Source organism: Gymnogyps californianus, chromosome 8 (assembly GCF_018139145.2).
Source record: "Gymnogyps californianus isolate 813 chromosome 8, ASM1813914v2, whole genome shotgun sequence".
NCBI classification, from domain to species: Eukaryota; Metazoa; Chordata; class Aves; order Accipitriformes; family Cathartidae; genus Gymnogyps; species Gymnogyps californianus.
Window position 1 is genome coordinate 17,685,201 of NC_059478.1, and position 20,194 is coordinate 17,705,394.

The following is a 20,194-nucleotide window of genomic DNA, read 5'->3' on the forward strand; positions in this document are numbered from 1 at the left end:
ATGAAAGACAAGCCCTGCTATTTCCATGATGCAGATATCTTAGAGGGCCTAACCTTTGCAGGGGAAAAAACCCTGTATGTTTCAGGAGGAGTTCTCACTTGGTAAGAATTACAAAGTTTCTCACTCCCTTCTTCCCCCATCAAACCAGAAAAGACAATAAACAGTCCTCTCCACACCCAAATTAATAGCCAAAAGCAGCAGAATGAGCAGTACTGAGAAGTATATCCTATTTCACTCTTAGTCAGAAGAATGGTTATGTTGATATATAAAAGCTACACTAGAGGTATTAATGAAGATGCAAGAATCCTGTTACCCCTCCAAAAATGTAGCATCTATGAGAACAAACAAAACCAAATTCCTGAGAATCTTGCTATGCCTCAGACAGCGTCAGAAGAGTGCAAGTGTAATGAATTGAAGCCTGAAGGTAATTCTAGTCAATGTCAGGCTTCTGATGCAACACTGGCCACGACTTCAGACTGAGATACACTTTTGGAGATATCAGACATACTGGTTTTTAGAACAGGAGCAGCATTCTACCAACTCCTCTGAATTCATGCACTATGCCATTAAAAATATTTACTTAAATATGTGCATTTCTAAGAAACAAACAGTGCTTTTCCTATAGCACAGACCCTCTGAAGTCTTATATTTAAAGGAAAGACAATTTAAAAAATTTATTGGAAACTTCTAAACAAAACAAACCAAAAATACAAAAATCAAATCTGGAAGAAACAGATGAAACAAGCTGCTCGTATTAATAAGGCCCAAGGCAGATTCATATTGAAATGTTTTCTTTGAACATAAGTATATGTTTCCGTCATTTAAAGCAGTCTTGGCACATATCACCTTTCAACACAACCATTCTGAATCTTTATTGTTGTAAAATGAAGTCACCATATAGAGAGGGGGGAAAAAAGGAGGGGAATAGCTCTACTAATTGTGCAATCATCTTTAGATTCTTGCTTAATGAGAATATTAAATGTCAGAAAGGAAGATAAAAGGTAGGGCGGAAACCAAGGTTTTTCTTTCATGTCATCTAATTTTTCTAACAATGTTAGAAAATACATGCTCAAAGTTCATTTTTAGAAAAGACATACATTTAAGTCTTGAAAAATTATTGTACTTGTGATTAAATCTAGATTATAGATTAGCATATTTACCTCATTATATCAGAAAGATTGCCTCAGTATCAAGAATTGCTTGTTCTTGACTGATGCAGTATTTCATTATGGTATGGAAACAACTCATCAAAAATAGATTTGGGGAATGGGTTGGAGTTCAGTTGCAAACAGTTGATCACCTTAATGATGGGTTTCCAGTTCAAGAATTGTCCATTCCCCTTGAGGTGACGAACAGTCTTCAGATGAAAAGCTTGCCACTGTAATGCTTGCTGAAGAATCATCAAGTGGAGACATTAGTTCAGTCCACCTACTGAATGTGTCAACTTGTGATGTACCCTGAGGATTTGAACCATCTCGTGCCAGAAACAGCGTCTGATTGATAAGACATTGTGCTAAGTTAAGGTCTTCAGGAACAGAGTTTTTGAAACCTATATTTGAGTCCTGCTCAGATAACAATTGCCTGAGAAGAGTCCAGTCCTGTTCTGCAAACTGTTGATCTTCAAAATCCACATCGAGAACTGCTGTTTCTGAATCCATCCTCTGCTCAATTGCTTCTCCAACATCCATCTCATATATTGGAGAAAGGGTTTTTGAAGGCCGATGCTCATACATGCAGGTTTGTGCCATTGTGTCATAATCATCTATGTCTCCTGAAATAATTCACAATACTGTACAATGTAAAAATTGCAGATGATCCTCCCCTCAGGGCTGCGTAGAGCAAAATTTAACTCATTCAGGAAGGACAATCCAACCAGGTTAAAAAAGGGGGATGGAGGGTTATACAAAATTGACAAAATTTGAGGCATTTATTTCCTATATAAAAAACAAAGTATGATTTATAAATTAAAGCAGCAATCACCACTGGTAATTAACAATAACCTCCATAATTAAGTTTCTGATACAGAAAATGACAATGTAAATTTACACTTAATGCACATGAAATATCTCATTTACTACATAAATTAAATTTAGACCAGGAGGTGCATGGAGGGAATTAATAGAGAATGATTACTGAATGGTGACTTAAGCTATGTCAGCTAGAAGAGAATTAAAACCAAAATTGTTTATCCACAGGCTTATTTCTACACTGCACATGCAAGGGCAGCTGCAGGCAAGGGCAAGCAAACTTAAAAAAAAAATAGTACAACTTTTAATGTCTTCTTGTTCTGTGGTCTGGCTGAACATAGATCATCATCAGCATTTCATTACTCTTGAATACACAATAGTTGTAATCAACACTATTGTATATTTTTGATGTGATAAACAGACTGAATTATTGGTATAAAGAAGACAAAACACAAAACTAAACAAGTATTCATCTAGCTACGTGAAACAAGTTAGAACTTTTCTGTATATAAGCATTAGTTCTAAGTATAATCTCTCTTTTAGGAAATAAGCTTTTACTGCTAAAATTTAGCATTTTAGACATCTCATAAGCTCTAAATCAGAGTTCAAACCTGCTCCCACTGATGTATATGGCAAATATTCAGTTATATTCAGTGGGAGAAGGATCCAAATTTGTGTAGAATATATAAATAAATAAATTACAACAATAATGCATATAGCTGTTCAGGTAAACAGTTCAGTGCGCTTTAGTTAAAGTTATTACTGTAGTTATTGCACATCCCATTCAGACATACTATATGTTGTCAAGCAGACAAAACACATACTAAGATTCCATCAAAAGCTGATGCTGTCAATGTTAGATTGGATCAAAAATAACTGAAGTACAGACAACTGCATCCAATCTTTCTTTTAGCATTACATAAAATCTCTTTTCTTGTGGTCAAGTTTCTCATTGAACCAGGGTATTGACGGATATTTCAAACAGACAAGCATTCTCTACCCAAGTGAAATACTTAAAAATATTTAAATTTAATATAGTTTCAGCCAAAATCAGTTCAGGATTCAATCCCAGACAAATTGCCACAGCTTTCCCTATTAATTTGTTTTTGAATGACTGAATGTTTCTATTTCTGTACATTACCTGGAAGTAAATCAGTATTAGCGCATTCAGTAGTTGCTGGTTGACTGTCTCTCACTTGACCTTCTTGAGTCAGTATCTGATTCTTACTGGCTTCTACAGGTTTTGCAGAGCTGCTCTTTTGCACATCAGAATTAGTTTCTCTCTGATGAAGATCCAAATGACATGGTCTTTCTTGAGATTTTGCATCATTGTCTAAGTATTTATTGCACTGCTGAAATTCACTAGCCATCTCATTCTTCATATTTACTTTTTGTTTTTCTCCTGGACACGGACTAGCTGCTGAATATACTTTCTCTGGGCAATTCTGCTCAGTCATTGAAGCTCCTTGATTCTCCTTCCCTGGGGTTTCAGTGCCATGAAGATGTAGGAGAGAACCTTCACTTTTATCCGATCTATTGTCTCTATCCTTATGCTGTTTGCAATCCAGGAATCCATCTTCAATTTCCAGTGAGTATCTTGAATAAAAAGTCTTTCCATGGTGCTCTTGAGAAACACTGTCAAATACTTCTGAAGGAGTAAGAGAATCTATTGAATGCTGACATGAAGTATGAGTTTCCACTCTATCATCAGATCCCAATTCTTCGCATTCATCTACTGAAAGTAAAACAGATCGTTTGAAATTTTTAGTTTTAGAAAACTCTTGACTTGCAGTATCATTTTCTGTTGCATCTTCAAAAGCTAAATTATCAATTCCTTGGAACTGTTGAGTAGGAACATTTGATGGAGGAAAGTTTTCTGCAACATTCTCTGCTTCAGATCTGTCATCTTCTGTTTCATCAGCAGAAGAAGAAACTTGGTCTGCTTCCTGAGTAAACTGTGCATTACCAAAAGTAGAACTTTTGCTTTCTCTAGTATTGGTCCTTGCACTTTCTTGATGGGACCAAATTTCAGGTCTTTTTCTTGGTATTTCATCATCACTCGTTGAATTAACACGGAAGAGATCAGAACCCTCTTTTTTCATTTTCACTTCTATTCTTAGGCTGCTGTCATAAATTTTTAATTCCTCAGGTGTACTTGTGTCACTGCTGCTTCTTCCAAGAAAATCATGGCATAACATAGTGCTACATTTAGAAATCCCTCTTTCATTGGATCCTTCATCATCCTGAGAGCCTCCAGCATCATAATCTTCTGATCTTGGTTTTATATCATCAGAGGATGTGGTTGCACTGCCAGTATCTGATTCAGGACTCTCTTTTGGATCTAGTGTACCAGTACTCCAGTGGTCCACGAAGGGAATTTCTGCATTTTCATGGTTTTCTGGCATTTCTGTAGGATCTATAGGCTCTGTGTAACTAGGTGAACATTTTTCTGTTATTTGTTCTGTGGAACATTCTGAAACATCATCTAAATCTGCTGTAACTGATTTGTTTTCAGTCAAGGCTGATGCATAACACAGTTCATCAGCTGTAAGAAATCCCTCCATATGAATCTGAGGACATGATGTCTCATCCTCTTTATTGGTTATTGTTCTGGAAAAGCTTGGTAAAGCCTTTTCACTGTAGTTAAGACTTGTTTCAGAGTTTAATTTATCACTTTGTTCAGCACAGACTTCTGTTGCTTTTGAATGTTTCACCAGTTCTCCTGAAGCAGTAGCCTTTTGATTGGTTTCCTTGGAAAAGTCTGAGTATCCATCAGTGGAAGACTCTGCATGACAGTGAAATTCAGCTGTGTTATCATCTTTCTCTGCATCTTCAATCTGTTTAATTCCAGTCTGATCTCCACAGATTTGTCTTGCTTCCATTTCATTTTGCAGTGAAACGTGCAGTTTAGAAATAGTTTCTTCTGTAATTAGAGGAGAAGATTTGGATTGTATTTTGTATTCCACATTTTCAGAAGGATCTGATAATTTTTGTTTATTGGGTTGACAGGACACCAGCAGTTTATCTTCGCTGCTACCTTCCATCACAGATTTTAAAGATTCACTTTGCTTTGCAGAATAGCATTCATTATTGTCATGAAGCTGACCTGCCACAGCATCAGCCATGTTTTTTTCAAGTTTCTGTCCTGAACTTCTGTGCTCAGAGGTGTGCACATTCTTCTGGAGAACAGGAGATTCACTCCTTGAATGTTTTTGGGCAGAGGACTGAGATTTTAATACTGATTGCCCAGCTGTTTTTGGTTTTGGGTCTTTATTATTCGTAATCTCGGCATGCTTTGACGGAGCCAGAGTTTTAGGTGTTATTTTTGCAGTGGCTTTTGCTACAGGTGTTTGCGGCTGCTTAACATTCTTCTTCTTGGCTGAAGGATGTTTTTCTGGGAGTGCTGTCTGAACCAGATGTTGTAACACATTTTTTTCTTCGTTATGTTTTGGAGACATGCCTGATTTCAGTGAATTTGGCGATTCTGGTCCTAACAAACAGTAAAAAAAAAAGACTATAAAGATTCTATAGGCCAGTCAAAGTATATTCACCAAATTTATGTTAGTGTTTGTTTATGTTGAGAAGGAAGTTACTCAACTTTTTATGTAACTAAGGGGTTTAAGACTTGTTAAAGAATTAAGAATTGAGATCTTAAACAAATAGTAGACAAAAATACCATCTTGCATTTACATGCCATCTTTAAAACTAAAGCATTTCATAGACTCTACATAAAGGAATTACTCCAACCTGTAACTGAAGTAGTCATCACTGGAGTAGAAAGCAGCAGCTATCTAACAGTGCATAGAAACACCGCACAGCAGCTTAGCACAGGAAGTGATGAGTACTGTATTCAATTTATATTGTAGAGGAAATGAAAGTAGGCAGAAAATTACATTAGTTATAATGTGATTAGAATACCAGAATTAATGTCCCTGCTCAGTCAGAAAATACTGCAAGATCTTTAATAACCACAAATTGACAGGATCTGTGTTTTCTATATCATAATGCATTTAAGAGAATATAACTTGAATATCCTTTCCCCTCCTAGTAAGTGCCAAGTCCAAATGGGATTAAAAAGAGCTCCATCCTTAACACTTTGTAACTTTATAAAGCAGGGTTTCCTCTCTGTGGTCTACAATGTCATTTCCCACACTTGATATAAATAGCTGTTGAAGTCGAGTATTCGTTTGTGGGGTAGGTCAGTATCGGTAGTGCTACCGCTAGGAGTGATCACCACAAAAGGGACGCATAAACTAACAGTTCATAAAGGAGTCTGCAGTCCACATCTTTGATGCATATTATAAATGCTTGACCTACAGAATTTCTGTTGAACTCAGTCATGGTTCTAAGTGCAGAAGGGCAGGGGATCAGCAAATAAAAGACTCTGCAAAGCAGATTAAACAAGCAGAAGAAAACTCCAATTGGCAGTGAAGACTGTCTTCTAAATATTTTGAAGTTGACACACATTCATTTGCATTTTACAGTTTAGGATTGTCACCAAAAGTGAAATATGGAAAATAAGCAGAATTGTTTGGAAGATTTTGCCAAATGCTTGTGCTAAAAAAAAAAACAAACCAAAAACAAACAAAAAAAACAAAACAAAAGACAAAGCTTTGTATAGTAATGGCAGACCATTTCATTGCTGTATGAAATTTTACCTTGGTTCTTGGGAGAACTGGTAGGTGTGTTTTGAGCCTTTTGCTGTGCTGCAGAATTGCTACTCACATTCCCTTTTTTCTTTAGAACAGCTTGTACATTTTGTTCATTACACCCTTTTCCAGTTGACTTCTTTGTCAGACTGCAAAGAAATTATTAAATCCATTATTTCCAAGCTTAAGATCTAGCAATGTTTAATTATATTAAAACCAGCAATATATGTGTTTGAATATGCACACATATATAAACATTGAAAATGCAATCTAAAAGGTATACTTTTTGAAAATAAAGCCTGTATGTGTGTATATATATTTTTTATATATACACACATATATAAATGAGCCATTTCACAATTTCAGTGCTTCAGCTGTCTTCCTGCCCAGTTTAATCTAAGCTATCCCAGAAACGGTAAGTTTACAACACCTTGTGTAGTCATTAACTGTTCCAGTATGCAGAATTCTGAATGACCTATAACAATTTTAAAATGATTAGCATGAAACAATCCAACACAAAAGCCAAACCAATTTTATCTTTACAGCAGTGTTTCCAGTAGCTAACTCAAATTGTTTTGCTAATAACATGCAACAGACAACCGTTCTCAGATTAAAAAGAATGCCAACTTAACAGTAAGTTTAATAGTTCACCTGAAACTTTTTTCACAAACATACACACACACACACACACATGTAAAGCAGCATATTGATTTGTAACACACCTGCTTGTTGTGACATTAGCCTCAAGATCAGTCTTTTTTTTTTTGTTGGTGACTCCATTTGATGTCTTCACAGATGGCTTTGTTTTCACTATTGTAAAGTAAATTCAAAGTTAATTATAGAGGGAAATGCATTGTATATAAGTACTGAAAAAATTCTAGTATATGAAGATCAGCTATTGAAAACAGCATAGATGGTAAACTTGTAAAACTTTTACCATTTTATATGGCTATCAGTTGATCATAAAGTCAGTTAATAGAGGAGAAATAGTCTTATCTCAAGTTAATATTCATTTACAGGGGAAGAAGGTGACTGTTGTCAATCTATAGTAGATTTTTTTAAAGCTTCCCAGGCTGGTTTTCAGTGTATGACCAGCCTGGGACAGATTAGAAGAGGACTTTTTAAAAAAAAAAAAAAAAAGTTACCAGTCTGTTTTTTCCCTTCCTCTACCAATTTATCCTCTTTGGGTTCCTCTGTCTGTTCACTGGCAGTCTGGATATCTATGTTTGAGTTCGCTGACTTGCTGGAAGTTGCAGCCACAGTCACTAAGGAGGGAGATTCCTTCCCTGTGGTTTTTTTCAATGGTTTTGTTTTAATCTGCATGCTTGAGGTTACTGTGAGCACTTTAGGTCTGGCACCTGCAATTTTTCCTTCATGGTTCTTTAGTCCTTTGCCACTTCCTGAATTTTTTTGTCCACTTGCAGATGATGTCTTTTCTATATCTTGCTTGGTAAGCATGCTTTCAGCCTTCACATTTCCATTATTTTCTATTTTTGTCTTTATAACAGCTCTAGCCTTTGGTGAAGCAGCTTTTTCCCCAGGTTTTGAATCCTTAGTAATCTTGGAAACTAGTTTTTTGCCATCTTTCCCCTTTACATCCTCATGCTTTGAAGCCTTATTAACAGTGTTTCTATTGGTGCTGGATGTATGTCCAGATGCTCCTAATCCATCAGATTTCATTTTATCCTGATTAGTGGATGAATCTCCCCAGCAGTCTTTCTTGCCGTGTTCTGTCCAGGAAGTATTCCTTATACCAACAGATTCAGTAATAGATTTGTTTAGCTAGGGAAAAAAGCATCAGGAAAAAAAACCAAAACAGAATACATTTATAACACCGAACTATCCATCATCTTTCATTTCTGAAACGCAGCTACTTTTTAAGTAGTACATGAATCTAAAGCAACAAGATTCAGCATAGAAATAATTTTTAAAAATTTATATTTTAGCTCAGATTGCTGGCTTTCAAAGATAAAGAAGTACCAGAAATAACTGGAGTGCCTAGCAAATCTTATGTGAAATACTGCTCTATATAGAGGATATAGAAATATCTAAGTAGAGTTTCACTTATACTTTGGACAAATTACTCTATAATATTTATTTATATTATTAGTGTCTGCTGAAGTAAGAAAACACTTTTTGAGTTATATGTGCATATTTTCCAAAGAGGAATAAAGACTATGAATTATTACAAACATAACAACAAAAATTAATTTATAATACATGTGATCTTTTTAACCATTACCAACAGTGTATCCACCAGGTAAGTGACAATATTCATTCTCTCTCTCAGGTAAAGATATATACTGAAACATGGAGAATTAAGCATATCACATGGAATCTTTGTGATACCAGTGTCATTGCAATGTATCCAAGACGGTCAAATCATGTGAAACCCATACTGTTTTTCTACCAAGTAGTAATGTAGTTTTGAGTGTAAGTCTCAACAGAAGAGTTGTTGAGGGCACTGAAAAATATTTTTTTCAGGGCATGGAGTGTAACAGACTCAGTGCTGTGGTGGCTTGCGATAATAGCAGAGATTCATTAGCTCAGTAGCAAATCATTTGCTCTGGGAAGCAGATGAGTTTCATTACGTAGCAACAGGGGAATGTGAGATTCTGAACACAAATTCCTGTCTTTTATTTAAGCTTATCTGTTTGAAAATGTAGCAGAGCATAGGCTGAGTCCTAAGATGTTTCCAGTAATGGACATTACTGATGCTGCAGAAATAACAGTTCACCAAAAAATACAAATTTTTCAAAAGCAAGTTCCATTAAATAATATGACAAATTAATATGTAATTTAAAACACATGATGATAACAGTTTTATTTATAAGCTTCTGAGTATTTTAAATATTTGGATATAAACGTTTACCTGAGAACTAGTGAATACAGGTTTTTTGCCAAGTCTTCGGTCATCACCCTTGTCAAATGCAGCTGTAAAATGAACAAGCAGTTTCTTTACTATTTAGCAGGGAAGCAGGGAGACAGAAAACAATCCAGCCTACTCAATTAACATCATCTGAAATCACAAAGCCGTTCTTTGGGTCCTGTAATTATTCTAGGAAGGCTAATTTTGGTGACATGGCAAATGTTAAGTGGAAATACATGGTTTTATGTTCAGAACAAAAAAAGTGGTGTCTGTAATGAGGTCACATGGCCATAAGCAAGTTGTTTAACTCTTCTGTTTCCCCATTTCCATAGTAAGACACACTTGTTTATCCAGGCTTACCTCACTTAAAGCTTGCAGTGCACTGAGACCTTTGAAAGTGTACACAATTTACAAAAAAGAGACCTTCAAATTTAGAGTACTCATGACTTTTAAGTTATGTACTGTAATTTATAGAATATTTATTTATACTATTTAAAGAGATTAATTACATTAAAGTAAATTATATTAGTTTTCAAAAGTGGTAAAGCCAAAATATCTAAATGTACACAGCAAGATCATAGTGCCTCTTTAGATAGCATGCAGCGTAATGTCATGAGAGTTATCCCTGTGATTGTCATGTGGAATTTTCAGGCAGTGAATGCCTTTTTTTTTTTTTTTTTTTTTTTTTTGGCTGGTCTACTCTGGGAGGGAAGCATTTTTCAATAAAGCCTTTAAATCAATTGTGCTTGTAAAATACAAAAAGGATATTTATAGACACTGTACAGACCCAGAATCAATAAGGTTTCACTTTTGTTTGTATTTTCGGCTGAAAAAAGGTTTTGCAAAAAATGTATTGAAGAATTTAAGCATTCAGTGCCTCATGTTCTGACATATTATTTATACATGGATACATTTTTTGTACATATAACAAACAAAAATTCTGCTGAATTCTTATTGAAGATACTAAAAATAATTTTTATATAGGTCTGTAAAAATCACACAAAAGGTATGCTGAAAATGGCACCCCAGGGATCTAATCCTTTTTCTAGCAATGACTCTGCACATTAATACATACCAATATATTAAGACAAAATCCATATAAACTTGTGCCTAAGAAAACACAAGACATGTTGTGAATGAAAAAACCCACAATATCATCTGTCTTCTTTTGGCATTTTTCCTCCTCTATTATAGCCTTCTAATTCTATATAGGTTAAATGTCTAGAAGATAAACCACCACCAGAAATCTTTAACATGAAAGTTGATTTAAGGTATCCTAGACATATTTCACCTGACGATTAAAATTTGTCTACCGGTATTGTGTGATCACTTTGCCTGTAATTAAAAACAGATAATTTACACAAACATTTCAGCCTGTCTGTTTACATATAAAGTGCACGCTAGCTCTGAGTTATAATTTAATCTAAAAGAAAACAAAACAATTTCTGGCAAGATGGAGTTTGGACAACTAGGGCACACCTCGGTCTTAAATATTTTTTTGTATTGAAAGCACTAGTGCAAAGCAGCCTAAACATTTACAATAAGGTCACGATCATCCTAAAAATAAAACACCCCAAAACAAAAAAAACCACCCTTGTTTCTAAAGCTGGCTCCTCAGCTTCTGAAGGATTTTATAATCCAGAAAGAAATAATAACCTGTTTTATACAGTAGCAGTGAGATGTTATTTGACTACATCCCTAAATCATGCTTAGAAAGACCGTCACTGCATCCTTCTCTCAGCATGTAATTGTAGAATAAAATTTTCATCTACCTATAGGTGTAAACAATTTTATAACTATCATATCCTAGCTACTAATGTCTTTAACAAAAAGGACAGCAAAAGGTTTATGTCTCTTTTGAATCAAAAGTGATTTGATTTTAGAGAAGTCTTCAACACATTCTTTTATTTTATAACACTGTACTGTCAAAGCTAATATTCAACCGTAACCCGAACTCCATCATCAGTTCCGCATCCTCAGGATACTTGTGTACTTCAAAACAAAGAAACGTTCAGAACAAAAACTCCTTTTTGTGGGAAGTGCTGTCTGTTAAAATTTTGAGAACACTATGCAGCTCCTTAGGGGCTCTCTGCAGTAGCATACACAGTATCACAATACCAATCAACTGTGAAGTCAAGCTATCTGCATTTACTTACAGTGCACGAGATAAACATTATGCAAGAGACAAGCAATATTTATACATTATGGAGAAAACAATAAAGGACAGAACCTGAATTGATAGAATGGATAATCTGCTTTGTGCAAATGTAATTCATCCACAGTGCTTATCTCCTTAAAAATGAGACAGATAAGGTTTTTTAATTCTACTGCAGTATTTTCAATATATTTCAATATTTAAGAGTAGCTGTAAATAAGAATAGAATCAATCTACATGGTTTTGGTTCCAATTATATACACTCCTAAAAAGAAAAGCAGGGGAGACTTTTCACAGAAAATGACTTACTGATTTCCATGTTTGAAACTAGCTAAGCATGCTATCATGCTTCTATTCTAAAATACCACTTCAAAAACCTAGAGCATCACAAATTTTGCTTTAATTTGTATCTGGCTCCACAATACCACCTACATTTTATCTATTAACAGATTGCTAAAAAATTCTGATGCCATTTGATGCCAGACATACCTGCTTGTATTTTATGTTGATGGTCTGGCCTCATCAGCTTCCAGCTTTCTGTGTGACGAACAGCATAAAAAGACTGAACCAGGAAGACCCAGAGCTTATCACGCAGAGCCTGGATCTTGCACGTAAAACCCTGTGTTCAAGTAACAAATCAGCAGCTGGCGAGGGGCATATTGTCATAGCAACCAGTCATTATTCCTTTCAGAATCTACTTACTCCCTAAGCTAGATCAATGATGTCATCACTTACATTTTATAATGGTCTGGTAGATGCAGATGCTGTTTTTGAAGGATTATTGCCCACCACAGTAATTTTTACAATACTTTAAAACCAAGGCATACTACAGTACTAGAAAACACCACATTGCTCTTTTTTCCCCTTCCTTTTTTTTTTTTTTTAAAAAATGAATGCCATAATAGCTCTTTACTGTCAGCTGTGTCACAACAAGGTCAAATACTCTAGGGAAAAATAATGTATCTGATTAAATTTTCATTGCTTTTACCAAGAAGATCTACAATAGCACCAGATCGCAGTAATTCATTTTGCATTTATTTTTCATTTTTTGCTTGTAGCATCATTCTGGATTTTAATCAGTATGTCATACTATTCATGAATTATCCCCAGCATTACAGTCAACCACAGCTTAAATATCATTATTTAAATTGTGTGGATATACACGGTATGTTACACACATGGAGACTGACACCTCCCCCCAGTCCAAAACACACGCGCTAGATTAAGAGGCAGTCCTTGCTTCAGAGGACAGTCTTAAACAAAAGCAAAGGTAGCTGTGACTTTTACAAAAAGGGGGGGCAAAGATATATAGAGAGAAAGAGAATAAGCTCTCTTCCCCTGTTAAGTTTAAGGTAATGCAACATTTTGATAAGTTTTTTCTCATCACAAATTTAAAGCGATAGTAAAGATCAACAGAGCAGTGGTGCCCATGGGACTTACGTTCGCAGTAATACACAATAATTTTTTTATTACCATAGATAGGGTTTCTCTTTAAAGGAAAAAAGTGTTAATATCCAGTAAAAAAATGCTAACATTTTCTGCACTTCCAACAGGACCTTGGATTTATGCAGATGCTTTTCTGTGTGACCCCAGTTGCAGGACTGAGCCACCTGAGCTCAAACCACATCATCTGATTTAAACCATTACATGAAACAATACCAGAATAGTTTTTCCTACAAACACTGCACATCACTGAAAAACCTACCATCTCCTTCACATTTGTGGAGTCCAGCAACGTATCCACAGCTACAAGAAGAAAGCAGCTATTTTCATTATTAATACTTTTTTCAATTGCATTAAAAATTAGTTCTAGAAGGTCAGGTTTGCTGCTCATTGCCTGTGCCTGAGGAAACAACAAAAGGCAGCCGTTTAAAACAAAAGAGTGTACTTCATATGCAAAAGCATTACTGAGCAGAGAGGATCTGCTATCATGCTGTGCAGGAGGTATTCCAAAGCTGAGCATCTTCCTTTGTATCCATTCCATAACCCCACCCCTCTCCAGGCCTCTGGCAAATCATCCGGAGGCCTCTCACTAACCCAAATTTTAGGAACAAGCACACTGTGATGAATTTACAGCCACATGCAACTCTAGATTCAAAGACAAAATGTTTTAACATCTCCCTATTTATTTTTTTAATCCCCTATAGATATTAAAAAAATCTTTCATGGGAGAAATGAACCGGCTAGATGACCTGATATGTTCTCACCGGGACCTGCAGGATTGCCACATTCTTGCAACTCGCAACAAAAATCAGCAGAAGTTTGAGTATACTGCTAATACTCATAATCATTCTTGTAAGTACATGCTGCTGTTCTAGGGGTCCGAAAGCTTTTTCGAAGCTTACGTATATACTTACCTCTTTCCAACGCAGAAACTGTCCTGCTAAATTAATCGGAACTTTTGCCTAACTGAGGCATATAACCTGAACGCAGTATCAACCCTGTGTATCAAAGTATTAATGTGCTTTAAAACAACACTGAAAAAAACCCCCACCCCCAAAAAAACTTAGCACTACCTAATTTTTTTTTTTAATTTTCCCTAGAATTGTACTTTAAAGCAAAAGTTGAAACTATTTTGATTATTTAGCAGCCTGAACTATCCAAAGTATGACATAATTCAATTTATTTGGAAGCATACAATAACTTGAGGGCACTTTTACCTGCAACAAAATAGAGAAGCCTTCACTTTGTACTACGTGTAGGAAGTTTGCCACAATAAATGTTACGCATTCTTCTTGTAGCCTAGATGCCAAGGCCACAGCTGTCTCTGTCCATTTCACTTGGGGAAGACTGTTGATCAGCCGGTCGCTCTCCATCAAAAGGAAAGCAGCATTTTTGTGGTTCTTAAAATAAAAACAGAAAATAGCCTGTTGCCAAGTAATCACCTGAAGAATTGCTGCTCATAAAATAGCTTCTGTTCAGTTACTGAACACTTACACATGGATCCAATCATGTATTAATTTCCCTTCTTTAAACAAATTTGGATTTTGATAATTCTGAACATTATCCCTACCTTTGAAACTAAAGCAGAAAAAGAAAAATCTACTGCTTCTCTTTGCCTGCTGAAGTTAGGCAGTAAAGTTTTCAGTAGCTTTTATTGTATTTTTTTCAACTGTGTATCATTACATACTGCAGTCATGAACAAAATAAGGTAAATTTTAACTGGAGAAACTGAATAGAGAAAAACCTTTTAGGTCACTGAAAGATGTAATAAGTTCTTGAATAAAATGGGTAAGTGATAGTTTTAGGTGAGTGTGGATGGCCTAGCATTCGGGATACATAAATACCCAAGCATTTTCATAGTTATGAATCCTTTTGCGTTATTTAAAGGAGTCAGACATCAAATATTTGTCTTCCCAGATGGAGTTTTAACTGAACTTACCCTCTTTGTTGTCTAACGTTTGTCTAAGAAACTTAACTATTATGTTCATAGTTATATTTGAAACAAGCAAACAAATTTGCTAGTATTTATTCCCCTGGTCTGTGCCTTTGGTTCTTCCATGCATTGCATCAGCATGGCACCTGAGGGCAACTTCTACTGGCTAACACATCATTTAAGAAGAACTTGCAATTTATTGTTATCCACATTAGAATGGATTGAAAGCTCTACTCAACATGACCTAGCAGGTCACTGATAAATTATGCAGTAAGATCAGTAACACTGGAGAAAGCAACAATTCAGATATTTGACACAACCCCCCCTACTGTAAATTCAGATTATAATCATATTTGTCCCATGCGAAGTAGAAAGCAGGGAGGATTTTCTGCATGCATATTATAGTTAAAACATAAAATCTGGCCAGCCATTGTTCAACTATATTTTTTTATTATTTTACTCATCTGTGGGCAAAACCAGTTTGCTTCTATGTATATAAGGTAAATTAAGGATTAAGTATATGCTTATGGTTTGATCTTGCTCCCACTGGACTTGATTACAAGCTTTTTGAATTGTCCAGAATTCAGCCCCTGCTCATAAGGTAATAAGCATTTACTCCTATTAGACACTTCCAGTGAAATATAAAATGCCTTCATTGACTTCTAATTAAATCAGCAGTTTGTAGGAGTGGCTCTAACTGAATTGTACTTCTCTTGTTATATTTTTTTCCTAACCATTCTAAAGTGGAGTCCACTTTACTTGTCTAAAAAAATGGTAATTTTCTTGCATGTAGTCGAGACACCAGGGATAAGTACCTGAACAGTGTTTTAAACTGCACTCCCATTTTAATGTTTCTGTGTTCATCACTGTGGCTTCCCAGAGATTTTCCGATCAGCAATCTCCTTTTCTTTGCACCTTTTCTTCCTCTAAAGGGCTGCCCCATATTAACTAGGTTTTACATTTCCAAGATTGGTAAATGAAAGGATCAGTAGAGTCATACTGTTTAACTGGCTGTAACTGTTAAAAAGTTTTACAGCAGAGAACTGTAGCAGCAGAGAAAAGAGGATCGTAAAACATACAGTAGCCCCTGCAAAATTAATGTCAGACCCTTTCTTCCTTCTTTCTCAAGCAGCCTTAAGCATTTTTGCAGATTGTGAAAAACTCCACTGGGAATTCCACAAGTTTTTGGACTGGGTGTCTTAAGAGCTCAGAGTTAAATGATCACTCACCAGAACTGTTCTGTGGGCAGAAGAGGCTTATGCTTTATTTTTTAATCTTGCAATTCTAAAAGCTTTCTAGGCTTCAGTCCATAAAATACCAGTGAATCTTGCAAAGACACACCAACACAAATTTTAAATCAGTAAAATGGGAACCAAAACACACTTTAGTCCAGACTGCAAAAATCTTCCAGAGATGCTGGCTACACGGCTGGAGCAGTACCAAGTATCACAGTGCCATGACGGTTCTGCAAATGCTGGTAGCTTAAAGGTAGCTCATGTATTTCAACACAAACTGTAACCACAGCATCTTGGTATATTACAATAGGCACAGGGGGGAAGGAAGGCCTGAAGTGGCTTAGGTTTACCTTTAAGCTGTCCTGATAATGTTGCACAAGGGTGCCTGGAGAGGAGCCTAGAACTGTGTCTGCATACACTCGTGGCTACAGTACACACCTGAGCTAGTTTGGAGATGGGTGGTGATGTAACTATGAACATCTGTAGATCAGAATGAACTGATCTATAATCCTGAAAGCGTTACTTAAAAATTCTCAAATATTTATACAACATACGACATATAAAGCTATTCTAGGAACAACTGAGTATACTGATCTAATAGAATGGCAGAACACCTAGTATCTTAAGAGCTATAGCTACTATCTTTATTCTGGCAGAAGGACTGTTTGGGTTTTATAACTGTGGATACTCTCAAGCTTCTCTTGGTACAGCCACACAGCTCCGAAATCTCTTGTTTTTCAGGCTTTCACCTGAATATGCAGTAGCAGCCGCCACTCACAGCTGACCTGCTGGCCTCAGCACTTGATGGGGTAAGTACTCCATCAAAGAAGTCTTGAGAAAAAACAGTCCCAAGAAGCCTTCACAGCCCTCTCAACAAGGGGCAGTTCTTGGCCAGAACCATGTAAGAGTGCAACTCTTGAACTAGGGGTACGTTTGGCAGTGTGGGTAGCCATACCCGAGCTATTTAGCTTGGATAACAACAGTAACAGAGATATGGGGACAAGGACTTCAGCATGAGATATACGAGATGTCCCGTACTTAGCTGTCTGGTGTGTGCTAGAACCAAAATCATCCTGTGAATGTTACCTGAGCTAGTTAGATTAAACTTTGTGTATGCCAATCCACATTACAGCCACAGACATATACAGTCATGCTTGGCAGCAGCTGTACAGGTTTACCTTTAGCTCCTCTGTGTACTCTTCATATCTCTGTTACAATTCAGTGCATTTACAGGCTAATTACTGGACCAAATTCCTGTTAACAGGTCTAGTTCAAATCAGTTACCTAAAGTCAGCTCTGAGCACAGTTTTATACAGAAGCACAATTAGAAAGTACTTAAGTTTAGGCAGATGTAAATTGGAACAGTGTAAGTATGTGCCACAAAAAATGAATGCTGAGCTTTGAGCAGGCCAATTCAGTACTGTTATCTGAGAAGTAGAAGATATGTATACTATACTGTTACTTTATTTTTGAAAAGTCAGCTTGCCTGTAAACAAATGGCTTGTGATCACTGATAGCCAGTGATCAGCTGAAGTCTGAAAAAGTACATTTTTTTCCAAATTAGAATATAAGCAAAGAGAAAAAGGCAATCACAAGCGATGTATGCCGCCACCTAACATAGAAATTGATACAGCAATTTGCTGTTCCTCGCTATCTGAATACAAAATGCTGCGCTATGATATCACAGCTGTGTTTCATAAACTTATTTTGTATTATTATGCTGGACTTGGATGTGATTATCACTAGACTGTGTGCCATGAAGCATAACAATGACATCTGCACATCAAAATCTGTTTTTAAATTGTTATTTTAATGGCAACTTTTACATAGTATAAGCGTACTACAGATTTAAAATACTATATTTATTATCTCTTAAATTACATTGTACAGCTAAATAAGGAAAAAATTTACATTGCTCTGTTTTTATATAAAGCACACTATATACTACTTACCAAAGAGTTAATCAACATAACAAGACAGTTGTTCTGAAGTTCAGTAGGTAAACTGGCAAAGCTTCTCTCTGACAAACATTTTGCAAAATGTTTTCCTACCCATCTGTTGAAAAGAGAGCCTTTCTTAGGTCAGGAAGATGAAAAATGTTCTATCTTCACTTGTTAGCATAAGTGATACCTCTAAAGTATTGTGAAGAAAAAAATGTTTAAAATATGAACATTCTGTATGCCAAAATAAACCCAATCTCGCAAAATAAAATAATTTCAACAGAAAGCAGAGACATGAAAAACATAAACCATAAGTTATTTTATTTTACTTACTTCATGCAAGCAGCATATAGGTTTTCCACTCCCAATGAATGAGCAATAGCCATGCATTCTAGTACAGGTTGCTGTTTTCCAGGAACAGGCTAGAGTTGTTAGCAAATTATCACAATTATTGTACATTCTGACTTACAGAAACTGTACAGAAGTACAAAATCTTCAGTTCAAACAGAAGGACTGTTAGCTACCATGGTATTTAAGTTTGTTTGCCTTTATGCATAATAGGGAAATCATCTGCTTCCACACGTCAATAAAGTAGTATTCAGCCTAGTGAGTCTAATGCATGAAAATGCTCAACTCTAAGCGGTTGTTTGTTTTTAAACTAATTTTAATTGAATGGAAATATTTTCTAAATATATCCCCATGAAATCTGATATGCAAATATATAGTATTTCCATATTCCTATTAAGAACAATTACATATACAATGGAATGTATTAAATTATACTCCATGTAATTTAATATATTGAATTAATCGTGTGGAATACTGCTTTTCATCAGTTGTGGTTTACAAGTTTCTATAAATAGGTGGATGATACCACAGGCCTTACTCCCATCATCAATCCCAGTGAATTTAGCAGATTTACACATAAGAATAGAGTCCGTTGACTTAAGCTAACACCTTGACCACACAGTTGTTAGGTATCTTGTCAATATGATATGTAAATAATAAAATCAAAATTCTTCCTAGGCTTTATGGCTCACAAAGTAGCATGAGAACTGACATACCTTTTGGAAAAAATTGCAGTAATCTCTTTTCAAAATGTAGATAGCTACTTCTTTCAGCCCATCTAGCCCATACATATCTGCAATGCCCAACATGCGACTAAAGAGAAAGCAGTAGCAACAGGAATCAAAAATCATTTTTATATATGCATTTTGCTTACAAGACAATTTACATGCTAATTTCACCTCTTTGTTCAGTCAATTTACTGCAGAAGTAGATTGACAACCAAGTGTGAAACTTCCCAAAGAATAATCTTCGAACAGAAACATGTATTGACCTAATAATAATCTCCCAACCACCGAGTTCAGTCTATATAAAAGCCTCAGCCACTGGCTGAGAAACTGTTTAGAAGACTCTCAGTTTCTCTAAGAGTAGCAAGTGAAAAAGATATTTGTGCCAGCAGAGTTTTGGCATTTTGTAGGTTTGTTCCAAGGATTACGTAAAATGTTATTGATGCCATCGTATCTCAGAATTATGTCCCTTCCAAATACTAAAAAGCACAGTGAGCAAACTATTAATTATTGTATATAATAACCAATACCATAGTTTTATTTTCTATATCATTACCTAAACATTGACATTGGGGCATATTATAAACAATTCCGTATTTTTGTTTTAGATAGATAAGCTTTGAACAACAATTTCTAACATTAAGGAATTGTAGTGTTTTAATGTTTAGTGGCAGAGTTCAACAGCTAATAGATAAATGGTTTCAGGGAATAATTCACACATTTCAGAACTTACTTCACTAATACATGATTATGTATAAAACTGTGATTAAAAACTATCCCAGAATAAAATGTCAACATTTACATTGGTTGCTATATATCATCTTTTATGGATCTAAGACTAATTACTTAGCCTTCACATCAACTCAAATGATTATTTAAAAATAAATTCCAAATATTAACTGTTCTATATTATCACATATTGTATATATT

General features: G+C 35.6%; 1 protein-coding gene across 1 annotated transcript in view; it reads right to left on the bottom strand.

Annotated features, from left to right (window-relative positions):
* Positions 1 to 1,074: 1,074 nt before the first annotated feature.
* Positions 1,075 to 20,194, bottom strand: part of BTBD8 (BTB domain containing 8) — a 37,916-nt gene continuing 18,796 nt past the window's right edge. Inside the window, exons 7-18 of the mRNA XM_050900673.1 lie at positions 19,256 to 19,352; positions 18,525 to 18,613; positions 18,204 to 18,306; positions 14,301 to 14,483; positions 13,346 to 13,483; positions 12,130 to 12,259; positions 9,489 to 9,550; positions 7,762 to 8,398; positions 7,339 to 7,426; positions 6,626 to 6,765; positions 3,109 to 5,457; positions 1,075 to 1,771 (exon numbers count right to left, since the gene is read on the bottom strand). Of these exons, the coding sequence (XP_050756630.1) occupies positions 1,302 to 1,771; positions 3,109 to 5,457; positions 6,626 to 6,765; positions 7,339 to 7,426; positions 7,762 to 8,398; positions 9,489 to 9,550; positions 12,130 to 12,259; positions 13,346 to 13,483; positions 14,301 to 14,483; positions 18,204 to 18,306; positions 18,525 to 18,613; positions 19,256 to 19,352 (4,486 nt within the window). The 3' untranslated portion in view covers positions 1,075 to 1,301. The remainder of the gene's footprint in view (positions 1,772 to 3,108; positions 5,458 to 6,625; positions 6,766 to 7,338; positions 7,427 to 7,761; positions 8,399 to 9,488; positions 9,551 to 12,129; positions 12,260 to 13,345; positions 13,484 to 14,300; positions 14,484 to 18,203; positions 18,307 to 18,524; positions 18,614 to 19,255; positions 19,353 to 20,194) is intronic.